The sequence below is a fragment of the Heteronotia binoei genome, chromosome 6, assembly GCF_032191835.1.
Source record: "Heteronotia binoei isolate CCM8104 ecotype False Entrance Well chromosome 6, APGP_CSIRO_Hbin_v1, whole genome shotgun sequence".
Lineage (NCBI taxonomy): Eukaryota > Metazoa > Chordata > Lepidosauria > Squamata > Gekkonidae > Heteronotia > Heteronotia binoei.
In genome coordinates, this window is record NC_083228.1 from 118,685,173 (window position 1) to 118,704,266 (window position 19,094).

Sequence of the window (19,094 nt, forward strand, 5' to 3'; positions counted from 1 at the left end):
AGGTTTAAAATTTTAAACAAGCCTAGTGTGGGTCCCTCCAGTTGACAGAAAGGCCTGTCACAGTGGGATTCACCAGAACAACATGCCTTGTGGGACTGGACATTACAGCAAGAAATTGCACCCTTCACCTTTGTTCGAGTAACACACAAGCTAGATGCTCAGTTTGTGGGGGGAAATGATTTTGGTCAGTTCCCTCTTCATGTTGCAGCCTCCCATGTGCATGGCAGGCAGTACTCTAGGGTCTCAAGGGGTAGGAAAACAAATAAGTCTGCAGACTCGAATCCAACCCTATAGCACATCAACCATCAAACAATTATATGCCAATTGCCCAGTTTCTAACTAGCACAGAACTAGCACAATTCCTTTATCATAAGACATGAAATGCAGTTATAAAACTTTTGGAAAATATTTCTGTATTCAGTAAATATCTAGGGAATATTTAACATCAAAATCCACCTCCCCCCCCCCCCAAAAAAAATCTTAACCAGAACTTTGGGAATGGCATTCATTTAAGTGGTAGCATTATTTAAAATGTACTTACATCGCTGACAGTAAATTGATAAAGGAGATAGTTTCCTGATGACATTGCATCTAAATATTGGGAATGAATTGTACAGTTGATTTAAGAATGTCACATGGCAAAAAAATATTAAATCATATTAATAGTAATACCAGCTAAATTACTCTGTGGAAACAAATACTGGTGAAATATTGTTTAAATACAATCTCATCCCAATGCTGCTGCTTTCATTGTTCCAGAGTGCAAAATAAATAATATTGTTTTGTTAAAAAAAAAAAAAACATATAGGGGAATCTCTCTGCAAATGAGGAGGGAATCTAAAAGGCTAGATTAAAAAAAAAAAACACCCAGAAAACAAAGACAGAAGTGATCTATGTCCTTGCATGTGCTCTTAAGATCAAGGCTGGCTGTCATTACAAAAGATGGCAGGGTGAAAAGGAGTATCAGAAGGGTTGCAGAAAGAAGAAGATATTGCATTTATATCCCACCCTCCACTCCAAGTCTCAGAGCAGCTCAGAGAAAAGAAAATCTTTTAAAAAGTAAGAAACATTTACTAGCAAGTCTGAAGTTGTAAAACTATTTTGATTGCAGGAAGAACCCACTTCATGTTGTTCGTGATAAGACGCTAATAGAAAGTCTTGTTTGAGAAAATGATAACATTTTCTATTGTTTGGTTTGTTGAAAATTAGTACAATAAAACTGGGTTACTTTAAGCCTTGGAAAGAATCAAAGCCGGTTCCCATTGTGGCATGATCAGCAATAGCTCAAGGCACTTGATATTTATTGCAACAATTATCAGCCAAATCATAGTTCTTTTTTCTTTTTCTTTTTTAAAAAAGGCAACCCGAGCTTTTATGAGATTTAAATAACTGGAGATGACCTGAAAGGTTATGCATGACACCACACTGTTTTTTTGTTTTGTTTTGTTTTTGCAAGAGAAAAGAAATGAATTGTATTTCAGAGGTAAGATGTGTACTAATACTACACAAAACTTTTTTTACGCTACACAACAGCTTGCAAAAATACAGTCGCCAAAGCATCATTTGTCTTACTAAGAACAAGCTTATCTACCACAAAGGATTTTCATAGTCATGCGAAATAACTTGGCCTCTTTGCAGGAAGTAGAATGATAGTGCTTGGTAATGCCAATCTATCTTCCCTTATGCCTCTGACAATGTGGGCACAGAGAGGCAGAGCTTAATTGAGTTTGGCATCACCACCATCAATGACCAAGGGACAAATCAATGATTATCACCAGGGCTCATTTTGCAGCAGAAGTTCCTTTGCATATTAGACCACACACCCCTGATGTAGCCAATCCTCCAAGAGCTTACAGAGCTCTTAGTGCTGGGCCTACTGTAAGCTCCAAAAGGATTGGCTACATCAGGGTGGAATGCCCTAATATGCAAAGGAGCTCCTGCTACAAAATGAGCCCTGATCATCATCATCATTGATCAGAGGAAGACAGTGGATTGGAATCACAGAGGGGACAGAGTCAGTCTTGTGATCAGTGAAACTTTCCATTAAGAGGGGAAATACAGTCCCCTCTGTAATGGACTGCACTTTTTAAAAAGCTTAAAAATGCTGTACAACCAGCTGAAGGACTGTTAAGGGTTAATTCATCACAAAAACAGAGTGACAGAGTACTTCAGGCAATCTGGTTGGTTAGCATCAGCTGAGCAGAGAAAGGCTTTAGAGCTGAATACCAAGGAGGAAAATTCATTCAGAATTCAGCCCTAACTGAAATCAGTTTAATGCAGACAGGAGAACTCAGGAAAGTTGGCAAGGATGAATGGGTAGTTAGATGGAGACTTCCATTCAGGCCAAGGAAAGGAAATAAATATTCTAGAGTGAAAAGGAATTTTCCTATCCAATCAAACAAGGCGATAGCTCTGAAGAGTGGAGAGATCCCTAGTCTGGTGTGGTTAGAAACTGCCTTTAGAGACTGTAAGAATCAATTTAAAAGTCAAGAGTGGTGTTTCATGAGAAGGGGTTTGGGTACTGGAAAGTGTGTACCAGCCTTCTGAAAACAAAAAAAGAGTTAGTTAATACTCAAAGAAAGTGTTCTGAAGTGTTTGGGGAAAACACCAGAACAAAATGCTGCTAACGATGAAAGTGCACTTCCATCAGTCAACTGCACTTCGCAGTAGAGGGCAGTAGAGAAGAGAATAAATGATGGAATAAGAACCTCCTATATCATGACCCATCATCTTTATTCACCCTTTGACAATATAAAACTAGTATGAAAATGTGTGGGGCCTTGAATTTGGGTCAAAATATTCTAATGAATCTCTAATAAATCTTGTCCTAATGTTCTCCATTTTGGAACTGAACCAGATGAAGTGGGTTCCGGAGGACAAATGTTTATGTCACCATAAATGCCCTGGTCTTTAAAGAGGCTTGTCAGTTCTCAGGTCCCAGTAGGGGATCCCCTGGTTTTGCAAACTCCTTCCCACCCCCAGTCAGCTGGCCGGTGGGGGAAGCCCCACCCCAACAGCCACCATGTGCCTTTACACTTTGGAAGGCTTAAGAAGACACTTGGAAAGGCTTACTTTTTAGATGGTGTGTCTGTACCTTTAAATCTAACAGCCAGGCTGAATGGGAGTGGGGTGAACAGACAGAACAACATGGCTGCTCCCAGTAGCTGTGAAAGCAGCCTAGACCCTCCATTTGTTTTACAGTCTTTTCAGAGGTTATTTGCATAGTAAAGGGTAAACTAGAACCTTTGGTTTCCCTGTGGTAGTCTGAAGAACTTGGAACTTCAGCAGCTTGTAAGTAAATTGCCCCAGTGAAACCACACAAGTGTGGAACTGCAAACTGTTTATTTTGGCCTCTCTCTCCCTCCCTCCCCCCTCCCTCCCCCCCTGTGTGTACAGGGGACCTGCAGCTGCTAGGGGATTAGGAAATGAAGGCTGTATTCAAGGGAACTGCACTGCTTACTTTTACTTATTCGTTTTAGGGAATGTGAAAGTCTCCTGGCTCCACCCCCAATGTCCCCAGATATTTTCTGATTTAGACTTGGCAACCCTATCTTTAAAGTACCACAAGAGCATTTGTTATTTTGGCTGCAGGAGATTGACATGGCTACCTAAATAGAATTTGTTAGAAGGGGCTGGGATATATAAATTAAGTTTTAAAAGATGAGTCATCTGCATAGCCACTATTCCTTAAAAGAGTCCTATCCCCTCTCCCCACTTCCCTTTGCACTTTTCCAGTAATGATAGTCAGATTAATTCCCAGCTCTTCAGTGATCTCATATGAACATGAGGTCAGACCATCCTGAAGACAAGTTCATTTTAGAATGAATTAGCTTTAAGGTAAAATTTCCTTTTTACAATAATCTAACACTTTTATATAAACATCCCCTAAAAGAGCTCACAAAAGAACTACTAATGGTGGGAATTTCTCCTTCCCCATTTTTTAAAAAATTTATAGTTTATCACAGAGGGAAACAATTTGAAGCAAATACTAAAGTGAACAGAAATGAAGGGAAAAAAGATTAATTTTTTCCCCCCACTATTGTATTTTTATATAGACCTACCATATATGTAAAATAATCTAGCACCAAACATTTAGAAAAAGTCTGTAGGGGTATATGATTTAGGTTTCAGAAGATAAAAGCCTTTAAATAACTGACTAAGCTAAAAAAGTTGTGCTCTTTCTTTATACTTTATTTGTTTTATTTTTGGAGAGAAAACTATACATTTATCTTGGATACTAATTTTAAGGTGTAGATACCAATATAGTCTACTTAAACCATTGACATATCCCAACAATTCAGTGCTAAGAGGAGCTACAACTGGGGATATAGATTTTTCATTTGTTTCTATTTTAAAACTTCATTTGTTTCAATTACATTCATAATTTCCACTGTTATACATATTTTTGCTCTTATTTTCAAGTTTTGTTCCTCTCTTATTCCTATCCCATTTACTCCGTTACGGTTGAGGAGAGGGACTGGTGTTTTTGTTGTTTCCGTGATGCCTTGCCACACTGAAAGATGAGCAGGCAGGCAGCGAGCCAGATGGTGGGTGGATTTTTCTTCTTATTGCCTCCCTTTTCGCTTGGGCCTTGTTTTGACAGCATCTGTCTTGGTGGACTCTGGGAAACATAGTTTTCCTGATGTTAGAGGCCCTCAGGATTACATTTCCAGGGGTGCACAAGCACAAGATAAATGGGGGAGACCCTAAGGACTACATTTTCACATTTCCAAGGGTGCACCAGCACAACGAGATGAAATTAAGGAGAGAGAGAAATTCTTTCCACCCATCTGTCCATGTGTTGGCTAGCAATCTGGCTCCTTGGTCACCCAACCTCCTAGCCGCTGCTGCGATAATCTTGACTAGATCACTTAAAATGAAGGAAGTACATTTTGGAAGAGGAGGCAAAGGAGGAGGACAGAGGGAAAAAAAGAAGAAATTCTCATCCTCTTCTGACCTCCAGCTAGGGAAGCAAATTGTATTCATTTGCTTGTTGTTGTTTTTTCCCATTCATTTTCATTATCCAGATAAATGATACCAGTGTGGTTTTCTCGGTAAAGTTTCATCAATTTACAAAACAATTCAAATCTTTTGTTATGATCAGATGGGTAGCTGTGTTTTCTGAAGCAGCTGAACAAAGTTTGAGTCCAGGGGAACTTTTAGGACCAACAAAGAATAAAATGTTGTTGGTCTTAAAGGCGCCGCCAGACTCAAACTTTTGTTTTGTTGTGATCAGATTGGGAAACTGAGATAACTGCAGTCCACAAGAAAAATAATGTGAGAATGCATATGAAGCAGTTAATATGCCGGTCAGTTGTTGGAAAAGGCAATGTCTGATGTACAAAGAAGAACAGAAGAAGACCCTGCAGGGGACAGCAAGAAGACAATTAGATAGGAAGAAGATGAAGAAGAAGATATTGGATTTATATTCCACCCTATGCTCTGAACCTCAGAGTGGTCACAATCTCCTCTACCTCACCCCCCTACAACAGGCACCCTGTGAGGTAGGTGGTGCTGAGAGAGCTCTTACAGCAGCTGCCCTTTCAAGGACAACTCCTGTGATAGCTATGGCTGAGTCAAGGCCATTCCAGCAGCTGCAACTGGAGGAGTGGGGAATCAAGCCTAGTTCTCCCAGATAAGAGTCCGCACGCTTAACCACTACACCAAACTAGCTCGTGAGGTCAGCACCTTCTCTCCTGTTACGTGTCATTCCTTATATGTCTCCCTATTGCACTACCCTCAGTCTTACCCTCTCTCTCAGCTAGAGATGTAGTTAGGAACCTATCTCTGTCTTTTCTCTTTCCTATCAAGTATGTTAATTCCTAAGTAAACCTTTATTACTCTTCAAATGGATTATGCATCGTTGCTGTGTTAATTACTCTACCAACACCAATAATGGCCACTGAATAATACATGTAAAAGAAAATTTCAAAATCTAGCCTGGCCTTAGATTGGGACATTAATTCTTACTTATTATTTGCATAATCTTCTAGATTTGAACTATGTGAAACAATTGGTTAAAGTTAACACCCGAACGGCTTCTAGCATTATGTCCTACTCCTTACCTCTGCTTTCACCGTCATCCCAGTATAGTTCTCCTTTTGCTTGCTGGTTGTCATCTAAAGCAATTATAAGACTCATTGGCTTTTGACGGCTGTTTAAAAAAATGACAGCTTTTAATTAGTATATGTGGACTGATGTTTCACATTTACAAGCACAGCCAGTGAGGTCAACCAATGACTGTAGTTTCAATCCAAGTTTCAGTCACTGGTTTTCATTCATATAATATCAACAATGCATATTTACCATCGTGAGACCATAGGAAAAAGAGCATCCAGTTTTGCAGACACTAATAAGAATCCATGGCAAACATTGACCCTAAGAATAAAACTGCTTTCCATGCAAAAATACAAATATATCATACCTCAGTGTTTCCCCCTGCATCTTACTAAAGTGTCTGGCACTCATTGTCAAGTATTTACAATAAGAGAACTTACTCCTACCATTACTATGGCAAGGCAAGGTTGTGTTTATTGCATAGGGCCAAAGGCCATTATTAGACAGGTGTCCATATTCATTGTTGCAGTAAAACAAAATATAAAAAAGTCTTGTGGCAAGTTAAAAGCTATCACATTTTAATTTGACTATCCAAGCTTGTGATACAGGAAAAAAAAACCCTGAAAATGTAATGGTCTGTTAATTTAGAACATCTTCATACATCACTTATATGATGTATGATAGAAGTTGATACTATCATCTTCTTTCTTCTAGATGGGGCTGTGTAGATATGATACTTGCTTAATTGCTTTACAGAAGTATTACATTAAGTTATTTATTTATTTTTGTTTGTTTATTATTATTTTAGATTTCTATCCCACCCTTTCAAAAACAAGCTCTTGGCAGGTAGTATTCACAAAGATACTCTAGGTAGGTTTTAGTATTGTACATCAACAAAACGGATGACACCCAGCTCTATCTGTTGATGGACTCCGCCTCAGGTCATCTGACCTTGGCCTAAGAAGCTGTGGCGGGATGGTTGAGGCAAAATCGATTGAAGCTTAATTCAGTTAAGATGAAGGTCCTGTACTTGAGCCATGGGGGTTAGAGTTGGGCTCCCAACCCTGGATGGTGCACCTCTTGTGCCAGCCCAGAAGATGAAGAGCCTGGGAGTGATACTAGATGCCTCACTTTCCATGGAGGCCCAGATCACTGCAGTTGCTTTATCTGCCTTTTATTATCTTCAGCAGATTAGACAACTAGCACCCTAACTGTCCTCCCAGAATCTAGCTACAGTGATCCATGTGACAGTCACTTCCAGGCTGGACTGACATACTTCCCCCCATATGCACCCCAGAGATCTCTGCATTCCACTTCTGATCGTCCCTGGCCCGAAGGATGTTCAACCTGCCTTGATCTAGGCCAGGGCCTTTTTGGCCTTGGCCCCAGCCTGGTGGAATCAGTCCCCTGTGGAGATCCAGGCCCTACCTGATTTGATGCCATTTCATAAGGCCTGCAAGATGGAGCTATTCCACCGGGCCTTCAGTTGAGGAAGCGGACATCCTTATTTCCATCTGCTTGGTCTCCTTTGCCTGTCATGATGCTATATTATTTTATCTTAATCTATTATTCCATCTCTGGGCCCATTGCTGTACTGATATATGGAATGCTCCCAATGGAAACCACTGCCTGTGACATATAGGCTATTTGTTTCATTTTATTTTATGGTTTTAGCTTGTAGTTTTTAATTGTTTTAACTTTTGTTGATATCTGAGCCCGCTTGCAGGAAAGGGCAGAATACAAATTAACAAAAAAATTAACAAAAAAATAAGTATTTGTATTAGTGCTTTGGATTTTGCTTAACATAGTAGAGAATACTGTGATCACTTGACTTTGCATTTTTTTTTTTTTTTGTATGGAATCACAGAATCATAGAGTTGGAAGGGATCTCCAGGGTCATCTAGTCCAACCCTCATACAATGCAGGAAACTCTCAAATACCTTCCCCACACACACCCAGTGACACCTGCTCCATGCACAGAAGCAGCATTGTTTATATCAGCATTATTGCTACTATATTGACACTACATTTCTCAGTTTCTAGATTTTTCTATATCATAATTTATAAATAAAAAAATAATAAACTATCAGATTTAGTGAAGTGTGCTTTCTTGAGCAGGAAACCAACTGTCAGGTACAACCTGCCGCAGCCCTTCTGAATTTGACATGGCCTCTAGCCCCAAACACTTATGGTATAATAAATCTGTTAGTCTTTAAGGTACTACAAAGATTTGTTTCTTTTATTGTTATGGTATGATGTTATATGGTTTGCTATTTTCTGAATTTTGTATTTTATACCCCCTCAGCACAGAAAAAGTCCCTAACATATAAAAGTATGATCACACTCTTTAAAAAAGAGGTTGCAAAGACTTGCTGTATGCTGCCTCCAGAGGGCAAGACTAGATCTAACAGGCTTAAGAGTGAGTTTCAGCTGACATTTCTTTATTTAAAATATTTGTAAGCCACCTCTTCAGATAATTCAGAGTCCCTAAGGCAGAAAACCATAAAAACAGTGTTTTAAATACAGATTAAATACATAGCATATTTAAAATAAATAAAATATATAAGCAGTCTGACCAATGAGAGTTAGGTAGGAAATATGAATGATAGAGTGAGGCAGGTGGATCTCCCGGGGAGGGAATTCCAGAGTTTTGCCATCACAACCAACAAGGCTGTTTCTTTGGTTATACCTGGGTAACCTCAGGTGGTCGGAGCACTTGAAGAGGTTCTCCAAAGATTACTGGAGAGGTCAGGTAGGAGTAGACAGTTCTTAAACTATGCTAGCCCCAAGCCATATAAGCCTTTAATGATCAATAACACAACAGAAGCAAATTGGTAGTTAATGTAGGTGAAAAAAAAGATTGGAGTGATACATTCCCTATGCCCTACTCCAGTCAAAATTTTAGCCATAGCATTTAGGATTGCCAAGTCCAATCCCAGAAATATCTGGGGACTTTGGGGGTGGAGCCAGGAGACACTGGGGTCGAACTAGGGGGGGGGGAACGGCCATCTCAGAGCGAGCGACGCCGCTGCATGGCTGCAGCCTCTTCTCTGCTCGCCGTGGCTGCTCCTCCGAGATGGGCTCAGGCTGAGCCCATCTCTGAGGAGCAGCTGTGGTGGGGCGGGGGGGGGGGGGCAGCAGCGGCACGGCGGCCTCGCCCGCTCCGCCTCTGGGGTGGAATCAGAGGGGGGGTGGAGGCGGGCCAGGGGCATGGCGAGCTGTGAGTCCAGGTCCTAGAAGGACCCGGATTCACGGCTCGCCATGCTCCTGGCCTGCCTCGCGCTCCCCTGCGCTGCTGCCGCCTCTTGGCTGCTCCTCCGAGATCCTGGAGTGGGCTCAGTCTGGGCCCATCTCGGAGGAGCAGCTGCGGTGGGCGGGGAGGGGGTGGCGCGGTGCAGTGGCCTCGCCCACTCCAGGATCGGGCGGCTCGCCATGCTCCCTGGCACCATTTCCCCCCTCCCTCCGCTTCTGTTTTTTTTGGGGAGCGGGGGAAGAGGGTGGAAATCCTGGGGTCCCCCGCCAGGGCAGGAGGGCTGGGAAGCCTAATAGCATTCCTTTTTCTTTTCTTTTTTTGGTGAGTATTTGTGTGAGTGTGTGAGTATGTGCATGCCTAGAAGTCATGGCTGATTTCTGGCAACCCATAATGGGGCCTGGACATCTCAGAGACGTAGATTGCTTGGATGCCTCTGTCCTGGTACTAGTCTAGTCTAATCTAATCTATATGTTACCAGGGCAGGCACCATAGTGACAAGATCTTATCTGCCCAGGAAGAGCTGCAGCTGGATCACCAGCCAAAGCTGGAGAAAAGCAACCCTGAACATATTAGAAGAGAGGTAAGAACAGGCGAGAATAGTTTGACTATGGAACCAACTACTAGGGGTGGGGAGCTTCAATGAAGATCTTCAAACAGAACCTGGGCAGCCCTCGTTTGAGAATATTCTAGTTTTTGATTTCCAGTGCTGGACAGGAGTTTGGGCAAGACTACCTGAAGGCCCCTTCCATCTTTTTGACTCCATATAGAAATTAACAGACATTCAGAATGCTTAAAATCACCTTATATCCAGAAAGGAGAAAATTGGACCATTTTTCTTATTTCTTCAACAGTTTTTAGGGTAAAAAAAAAATAGCTCTTAGACATACTTTGTAATCCTTACCCTACCCACAAAGAAATAAAAGACTAAAAAGACATTGCTAAATACTTGAACCGAGGCTCCAAGCCAGTACCTGTAAACTGTTGTGTTGGCTGGTTGCTGAGTAGGGAAGATGTAGCCTCCTCTGAGATGAAGACCAATTTTGTCCCCTGGAAGATACATCTCACAATGTTGTTTTCTCCATGGTGATTTTATGCCCTAATAAAAGAGTGAGGAGGCTAGGAGTAAGTATGTACCATGCATACAGAGCCTGCAGATTCCAGGTCCATTTGACTTCTTTATGGTGTCAGGTGCATGTTCCTGACCTATTTAGACATTGGTACTATGGCCCAAAAAAATATGTCATCATAATTTTGACGTGCTTGACATACACATTTGACTAAATCTCCGTTATAAGGATTGACACACACACATGCTTGAAAAGGTGCTATCCTAAGAAAGATCAAATCTATAATATTTTATATTATGAGAGGGAACCCATAAGGATTTGCAGGAGTCATCTGATTTCCCCTCACACACTTTCCTCTTCCCTTTCTTGAAAGCCCCCATAGTTCTCCCCTTCTCCTCCTTCCTTCTCTCCTTAGGGCTGCCAGTTCAAGGTTGGGAAATTCCTGATGGTCTGGGAGTAGAGCTTTGGGAGGCATGGTTTGGGTAGGGAAGTGACCTCATCAGGGAATAATGCCTGTCAGGCATCGCCTCAACAAGTCCTCCTTCAAAAGGCAAAATAGACCTGGAAAGGGTCCTGCCTCCTCTCTTTGCATTTTTACTCACAGAAACCCATGCTGGAATATTGTGGTTACCTAGCAACAGTCATTGAAGGAATCTGTTTTTTTAAAGTTACAGACACAGCATTTATCATTTCTGGGTGTTTTGAACTCCGTTGTGTGTGTGTTGTTGTTGTTGTTATAGATTTTACATTTTTCTTCAAATCTGAGACTTTTTTCAGGTTTGTAGAAAGAACTGTCTTGCCTGTTCACAGCTCCAGTTTCATATTTAAATATCCAAGGACTTGGCTGTCTTGCCTATATAGAATATAAGACTATTTACTTATTTCATTTAGACCCTGCCTTTCTCCTCAATGAGGACCCAAAGCATATTATATCATTCTCCTCTCCTCCATTTTACCCTCACAACAATCATGTGAGGTGGGATAAGTGTAGAATGTGTGACTTGCCTAGGCTTGCCAATCCCCAGGTCCCAGCGGGAGTTCTTCCACTTTCCCAGGCTCCTTCCCGTCCCCAGTCAGCTGGCCGGTGGGGGGAAGCCCTGCTCCCAGAGGACCATATGCTTTTGCACCTCCGGAGGCTTCAGTCTCTGACTGAAAAGCTTCCTCTTGGGATGGTGTGTCTGTGTTGCTATGAAGAAGTTGGCAGAAACTCGTGAGTAGAGAGGCCAATCCCTCGTTTCAGACTCGCCAGAAATGGGGTGGGGGGAAGGAAACATCTGCTGAGCACTTCATTATTCCCTATGTGGAGATCGATTCTCATAGGTATAATGGGGAATTGATCTGGAGGTTTTGGGGGCTCTGGGGGAGCTGTATTTTTAGGTAGAGGCACCAAATTTTCAGTATAGTTATCTAGTGCCTCTCCCCAAGTTTCAAAACGACTGGACCAGGGGGTCCAATTCTATGAGCCCCAAAAGAAGGTGCCTCTATCCTTCATTATTTCCTATAGAAGGAAGACATTTAAAAAGATGTGCTATCCCTTTAAATGGGATGGGCAGAACTCTCTTGGAGTTCAATTATGCTTGTCACACCCTTGTTCCTGGCTCCGCCCCATGTCTCCTGGCTCCACCCCCAAAGTCTCCTGGCTCCACCCCCAAAGTCCCCAGATATTTCTTGAATTGGATTTGGCAACCCTAGACTGGCCTAGGTCCCCCATTCACATAACATAAAGATGCAGTGGGAAGACCATTTTATTCCAATATGCTAAAACCCCCATGTGTTCCTTATCAAGTTTCTTCATTGGGATCTGTGAAATATAAAAGCAGCAATGCTGCCATTAAATCATGTTGCTTTTCTATTTCACAGATCCGCCCCCCCCCAAGGAAGCTCAATACAATACATATAAAGAAAATGGTTCCTTGAAAACTTTGGTCCTTGTAAAAATCATTGGTTCAGTCTGCAGGAGGTCTAGAAAAGATGTTTCCAGAACATTAGAGGCCTAGGGAGCAAACTGACCTTGCTAAAGAAAGATAAGATGCAACTAGGTGAAGGAGGTGCCTTGTGCCAGTTAACACATATCAAGCAATTGAGACTATGATTTGCACCTGTGGGAACAAGGCAAGGCCCATCTGCAGTAAAGTTTCCTTTCTTCCCTTTAGTCAAATCATATCATAGATCATGTGCTTAGCAACAGAGAGTTACATTACCTCTCAGGATGTTGACTGGCTCAACAGGCCTGGAGCCAATTTGAAACTCTTACCATAAAGCCAGTTAGCTTTTGCCAGTAGTGCTTTTGGATTTGATGGCGACTGCTCCGCCATGCAGTTACTATGCTCCTGGCAGCCATCTTGATTGCTTGCTTGCATAGGCCAAAGAGCTTTCTGGCCCTGAACATCTCTGGAGAAAAAGAGCTGCTTTGCTGCTGAACCTTCAGCCTGAGATGGATTAACATCTGATAACTTGGGACTTTGTCTTACTGTATCAACAAGTGCTTAAATGCTTAGAGTTTTTGTTTTCACTCACAGTCTTCTTTTTTGACTATTTTTGCACCTTAATAAAAATAATTATATTTTTGCTTTGTTGTGGTTTTTGCCTTCGCTGACCTCAAAGCTAATTCCAGAAGCCTTTATCCAGTAACCACCTTTTAGGTAGCTGTTCTGCATTTGGAAACAGTCTGCAGGCCCACCCTGCAGGGCTGACTTTGTTAATTCCCTGAAAGGCTGGGAGATTTATCCGTTTGCTCTTGAGCTGTTGGGATAGACTAAAAAGGACTAGTGGCGGCTACTGAGACTAGGGCGAGAGCAGTCTCACTCTGGTGTTTCTGTAACTTTGTTTGCAGTTGCCCTCCCCTAACAAAAACCTTTACCCTGAGGTTAGAGTCAGAACTTTTGTCAAGAGGTTATTAATGTATTGGAATAAAACTATTTTCTATTGCATCATTTTTGTTGTTGTTGTTCATCTCTTAGCTCCATTTAATGTGGCTCTTTGTTCTCCTCTTGTTGATTTCTTATTCTCCTCTTGTTGATTTCACTTCCATGTCAGTGTGGGAATTCAAACCTGGTTCTCCCAGATTCCAGTCTTTTGCTCTACCAACTATACCACACTACTGGCTCTCTCTCTCAAAAAAAATTCTTCCTACAGAATTATATAAGAAGATAAGTTCCTTATTTTCTGTAAAGATGTATTAAATAATTGTTCCTTCCTACATAAGTATATAAAAGCCATTGTTGTTGTTGTTACGCCACCCTTTCCTGTAAGCAGGGCTCAGTGCTGCTTACAATAAAAAGGAGCACAATAAATAACTAGAATTTAAAATCCTACAGTAAAATACATTATATGTACATCAAAATTCAATCCATTCCAAGATGGCAGGAAAATTTCAGAGGTATGAGAGTGCCAGACTACATGCTGTACCATTGGTGTCCTAAGTGCCTGGTGTAACATCTCTTGTAAAGAAGAATTGAATAACTAATAGAATAATAGTTTTATACTTACAGTCTCATATTCATACCAAACAGCATCAGGCATGTATGCAGTCACTGTTACCTTGCCCTGGAATTTAAGAAACAAACATTTATTGATTCAATGAAAAGAAAGACATATGTGAAATAGGGCTGTACATTCAGTTCAGAATTTACTGAATGTTTACTGAATACCTGCCTTTTGCCGGTATTTGGCTATTCATCTACCTGAATAGGCTAGGAAAGCCTATCAGGATAGCAAAATATCTTTTTGCTGAATACCATCGAATAATATTCAGCAAGCATTTGATAAACTCCAAATAGTGCTTTTCCTAATGGGAAAAGGGAAAGGCAGTTAGGTAATTGCTACAATTTGCTACTAACTTGCCTTTCTCACCTCCCCTGGGCTTTTCTCACCTCTGGCTGGGGTGAGAGGGGAGGGGGAGGGGAGAGGAGGCCCCCTGCTCTTGCAAATTGCAAATTGCATGACTTTGCAAGAATGGTGTTCTGCTTCAATGGCCAGCTCACCCACCTTGCATGGAAGGGGAATCTGAGAATCTGCAATTTACCAATAGAATTGCATGTTTCCCCCCTCAGTCCAATCACAGAACAGTTATTTTTCTTCCTCAAACCCTCTGCTCCCCAGAGTCACTTTTCCCTCTGTAATTGTGACTGCTTTTTTCCCACCATTGGGGGAAATCCCCTTTATGGCATGCCCCTAGACTGGGAACTCCTGGCCCAGTCTTTTGGGGACTTGGAGAGTGGAGACTCAGTGGGGGAGAGGCCTTTTCAGCTGCCATGCAGGTTTGGGGGCTCTCCCTCAAACCCTCTGCTCCCAAACTGCCATTCATTATGCCTTATTTTTCCATTTACTTAAATGGCCTAAAGGATATAATTGGGCCATATATTCAGCAAAAGTTGAATAACTAAATAAGATTATTGCAATGTGCTATATGAGCAACTTGCAGTGTTCAGAAACTTCAGCTGATGAGAATGCATAGGGACTATATCTTCCCAGTTGCTGTTTCAGGGAATGCACCACAGTGGCCAGATAATTTCCGTCCAGGTTAGGCTGCATCTGGCTACCCAGACAAAGTTTTGATTCATTGAGGTAATTAAGCTCAAGTATACATACCTCATCCAGCACTGGAGTAATTAGAAGTCCAGAGCCCCACAAAAATTGTCTGTCAATGCTCCAGGTGGCGCTGTCTGAGTAGAACCTAAATCAAAAAGAGAAGGGGTTTTTTCCCCCCTTTGGTTATGTATGTTTGTGGAATTTGGGTTTAAAATTGCAGCATTAAAACTTGGAAATTAATAGTGAAGCAGGATATTACTTAATCCTTACTCATATTTCCATTCTTGCTTTTTAAAAAAAATTGTAACTTCTATTTTAATTGTACAGAAACAAAAGTAGTTAGACTCACCCAAATAAAGAGAACTCATACATTTGTATTGGCCAATATATAGATATAAAATATGTGTTATTTATTACTTCAGCAGTATCCTACTGTTTCCCTTCACAAAGCTCAGATGGATATGGATAGATATTAACCTATTGCTGCTGAATTGGGCTCAGATTTTACCCCCCCCCTCCCCAATCCTCTGGGCTGACATATAAATGCAACCTTTTTTATCCCAGCCCTTAGATAATTCCATTACTTCCAGTGTGTGCACATAGTCTGAAAAGTCTTTACCGCTGATTTCCATGGAGTTAGCCTATATGTGTAGCTGCCTGTACACATAATTGATAACTTAAGCTAAAACTGAATTCAATCCGGAGCCTTTATACACACGCCAGAGTATATATGGAACTTTAACCTTTGGGACTATGTACAACTGAAAATGTTTAAATGTGTTTGAAATCAACCCTGAAATGTCGAAGCTGATTTTGAAACTTATAGGAAAAATCCTTGCTAACTTTTTTTTTTAATGGGATCATAAATCTTAAAGAATTTTCTGTCCTTCAAATACAGGCTACTAAGGAATGTAACACTATAGTCTGATACAAATGATCCCTCTGTACACTGACTTGTCAGGCAAAGATGGAGAATGGCTACAAGCATGCTTGCCCACTCCCTGCCTCTGCACAATTGCCTGGTCATCTGGAAAGTGTGACCATGCAGAGGAATTCACCAGTCATTTCCTCAGCATAATTGCACTGAGCAGATGATCTGGGAATCAAGTGGAGGCAGGGTGCGGTGCTAATGTATTTGTGCATATCAGTGAATTGGTATGCAGGGAGGTCATCCACCACACACCTATGATAAATCTATTTCTGATTTCTCAGAAGACTGAGTTTCAAATGTAGGAACAGTCTCTCACACACACAAACACATACACACACAGAGAGAGGAAATGCATTATAGATTATTATGAATCTTAAAGATAAAATTCAGATAAGCATCAAGGGTTGTTGTTGTTGTTTTTTGTGGGGGTTTTTTTGTCCTGTCACAATAATTTTTCTTTAAAAGAAACCAGAGAACTTACTCATGCAGGACTGCTCTTGCAACAGTGGTTCCCTTTGTATGTGCATTGTAAAAGAGCGTATAGAGATATGGTAACAAAGTGTAGCGTATACTGAGATAGTGCTTGGTCGAGTTCACAAGAAGGGAATTTTTTCCAAAATATGCCGGATCTTTATGCTGGAAGTGAAGGCAGCAATTGTTATTAATTGGAAGAGGAAAATTTCTAGACATTCTAAACCTTATTTGATTTGAAAGAGAAGACCTACATCATTAGCATCGGCATTGTGATTCCTAGAAAATGGGTAAAAGGCTCCAAGTTGCAACCACCGCCTGCAGAGTTCTTCTGAGACATTATCAATGAAACCACAAATGTCTGCTCCCATCTGAGGAGGGAAAAATATATATAAGAAAGAATGTCAAATGTGATAATATGGTAAATAGTCTTTGTCTGTCTGTTCTTTCTGTCTATCTTGCAAACTTTTTTTTTCCAATTTAAATTTTTAATTTAATTTTTTTTGTTAAACAACAAACAAACATCTATCTTTTCACACATTAGAATAGTGAAAAAAATTATAGCCATTTCCTCTTTACAAACATAAAAGAAATATAAACAACATGCAAACAACTAACTTAAGAAAGATCAGTGTCTTGCAGGATACATATCGCAGTTATCCTACAGCAAGTGGAAAAAAGCTTTTACTAAACAAAGAATTATCCCTTCCTTAGCTCCAAGGCTAAGTCTTACATGAAATTTCATTGTAGAGTTAATAGATCATAATATTCAAATATTTAGAAGGTATTTTCCCAACAATAGTCTCATTATTATTTATATACTCAAGAAAGAGGAACCACTTTTCAAGGAACCAATCCCCAGCTTTAGCATTTTCTTGCAACAATATATTAGTAGCTAACTTATCCTGAATTATTATATCCCAGACTTTGTTGAACCAACAATTTAACTTAGGCACATTCAGTTTTTTCCAGCAACTGGCAATAACTATTTTTCCTGCTAACAACAGGGATAGTAGCTCTTTCTTCAAAACAGACCAATCAGCATTTGTCCACAAGTTTAATAAAACCGAGTCAGGTGTAGATGGAATTGTAATCCCAGTTATTTCTGTTATTTTTTCCAGCACTTCTTTCCAGAAAACATTGATCTCTGGGCAGCAATGAATGAACGTGCCCAATTGGCCACAACCCAGTTCTGGAAAGAAACTAAAAAAAAAAACCTCAATTCCTTACATTTGCTTTAATTTAATAAGCTAAAGTAGGTTCAGGAAAATATAGTGAAGAGGACTAAATAGTCCCTGCCACAAACAGAACAGGAAAAGCTCACTTTCTGAGTTGTCTGATCACAGGATCTGTTCTTACATTAAATGGTGCTGGTGGTGTAGTAAAAACACTCTGAATTGCCTTTTGCTCATCATTTTGCAATTTCGTCTACTTAAGATCAAACTACATAAAATGCTGGAATTCCTTATGTGTTTCTGGACTTAAGAAACAACTTTGAGGAGCTCAATATTGATCAGTGGAGAAGTGGGGGTGGGGGGAAGTAATCTTGCACCTGTGTCATTGTATTTGTCATAAATTATCAACTGAGCTGCTTTTAAACCTAGTAGGAGAAAAGATAGGTACAATTCCCCACTCTTCCACTTGCACCTGCTAGCATGGCCTTGGGTCCGCCATAGCTCTGGCAGAGGTTGTCCTTGAAAGGGCAGCTGCTGTGAGAGCCCTCTCCAGCCCCACCCACCTCACAGGGTGTCTGTTGTGGGGGAGGAAGGTAAAGGAGATTGTGAGCCGCTCTGAGACTCTTTGGAGTGGAGGGCGGGATATAAATCCAATATCTTCTTCTTCTTCTTCTTCAATACAAGTTTGTGTGCGTGCGTGCATGTGTATAAAAAACACCATGGAAGTAATTTTTGAGAAAATGTGATAAATACAGACCTTGAGATAGCCATTCATTGATTGTTCTAAAGCAGATGTACACTGTATTTGAGTGTCTCAGTAAAATATAGTCTGCCAGTTATGTCTGGCTGCCCATCGCTAGGGCTTAAAACAAAAACCCCACTCCTTTGCTTTCTGCCTAGACAGCAAACATGGATAAGTTATTAGGCACCAGACAAACCACGATATACTGCTTCTGAGCTGAATCTGGATTGGTGTGTCCCAGATTGCTCAACCATGGTCTATAAAATGTGGTATATTCCCAATCTTGACATAAGGAAATACATTCAGAAGAAAGGATCATCAGGTAATAATAACAAAAAAATCATTATATGTGACCATTACTACAATAGACAATGAAGTGAGAATTGGTTTGGAATCTACCATAAAACCATAAGGATGTAACTATATTTCCTTTATGACCACAATCTAATAATTTGTATTATTACAATTTAAGGGAACTTACAAAAGGAAATCCAAAGAGACTAAATTCCAAAATTCCTTGTATGGACCATTTCATATTGTCCCAGGTGGCAAAATTATCTCCTGTCCAATGTCCTGTGAATCTTCCAGATCCTGCAAAAGTGGATCGGGAGAGTAGGAAGCTTCTTTTGTTGCCAAAAGTAACTCTGAGAGCCCTGAAAAACAAAACAAATTTGTGGAATTAGAGCAAAAATTGTCAGGGCTGACTCAGCATTGCTGAGTTAAGTATTTTTAAGGAGTGCATCTGGTACAAAGATGTCAGCTTTTAAATATTTTTATCAGTGATCTAGATGAAGGTGCGAAGGGGCTACCCGTTAAATTTGCAGATTATGTTATATTGAGTGGAGTAACAAAAACCCTACAAGATATA

General features: G+C 40.7%; 1 protein-coding gene across 1 annotated transcript in view; it reads right to left on the reverse strand.

The window, feature by feature from the left end:
- The window catches only part of SI (sucrase-isomaltase), a 161,015-nt gene that overhangs the window by 94,828 nt on the left and 47,093 nt on the right, over window positions 1–19,094 (reverse strand). Inside the window, exons 16-23 of the mRNA XM_060242435.1 lie at window positions 18,708–18,879; window positions 16,564–16,680; window positions 16,320–16,474; window positions 14,968–15,052; window positions 13,867–13,923; window positions 10,282–10,406; window positions 6,066–6,154; window positions 542–591 (exon numbers count right to left, since the gene is read on the reverse strand). Coding sequence (XP_060098418.1) covers window positions 542–591; window positions 6,066–6,154; window positions 10,282–10,406; window positions 13,867–13,923; window positions 14,968–15,052; window positions 16,320–16,474; window positions 16,564–16,680; window positions 18,708–18,879 — 850 coding nt within the window. The remainder of the gene's footprint in view (window positions 1–541; window positions 592–6,065; window positions 6,155–10,281; window positions 10,407–13,866; window positions 13,924–14,967; window positions 15,053–16,319; window positions 16,475–16,563; window positions 16,681–18,707; window positions 18,880–19,094) is intronic.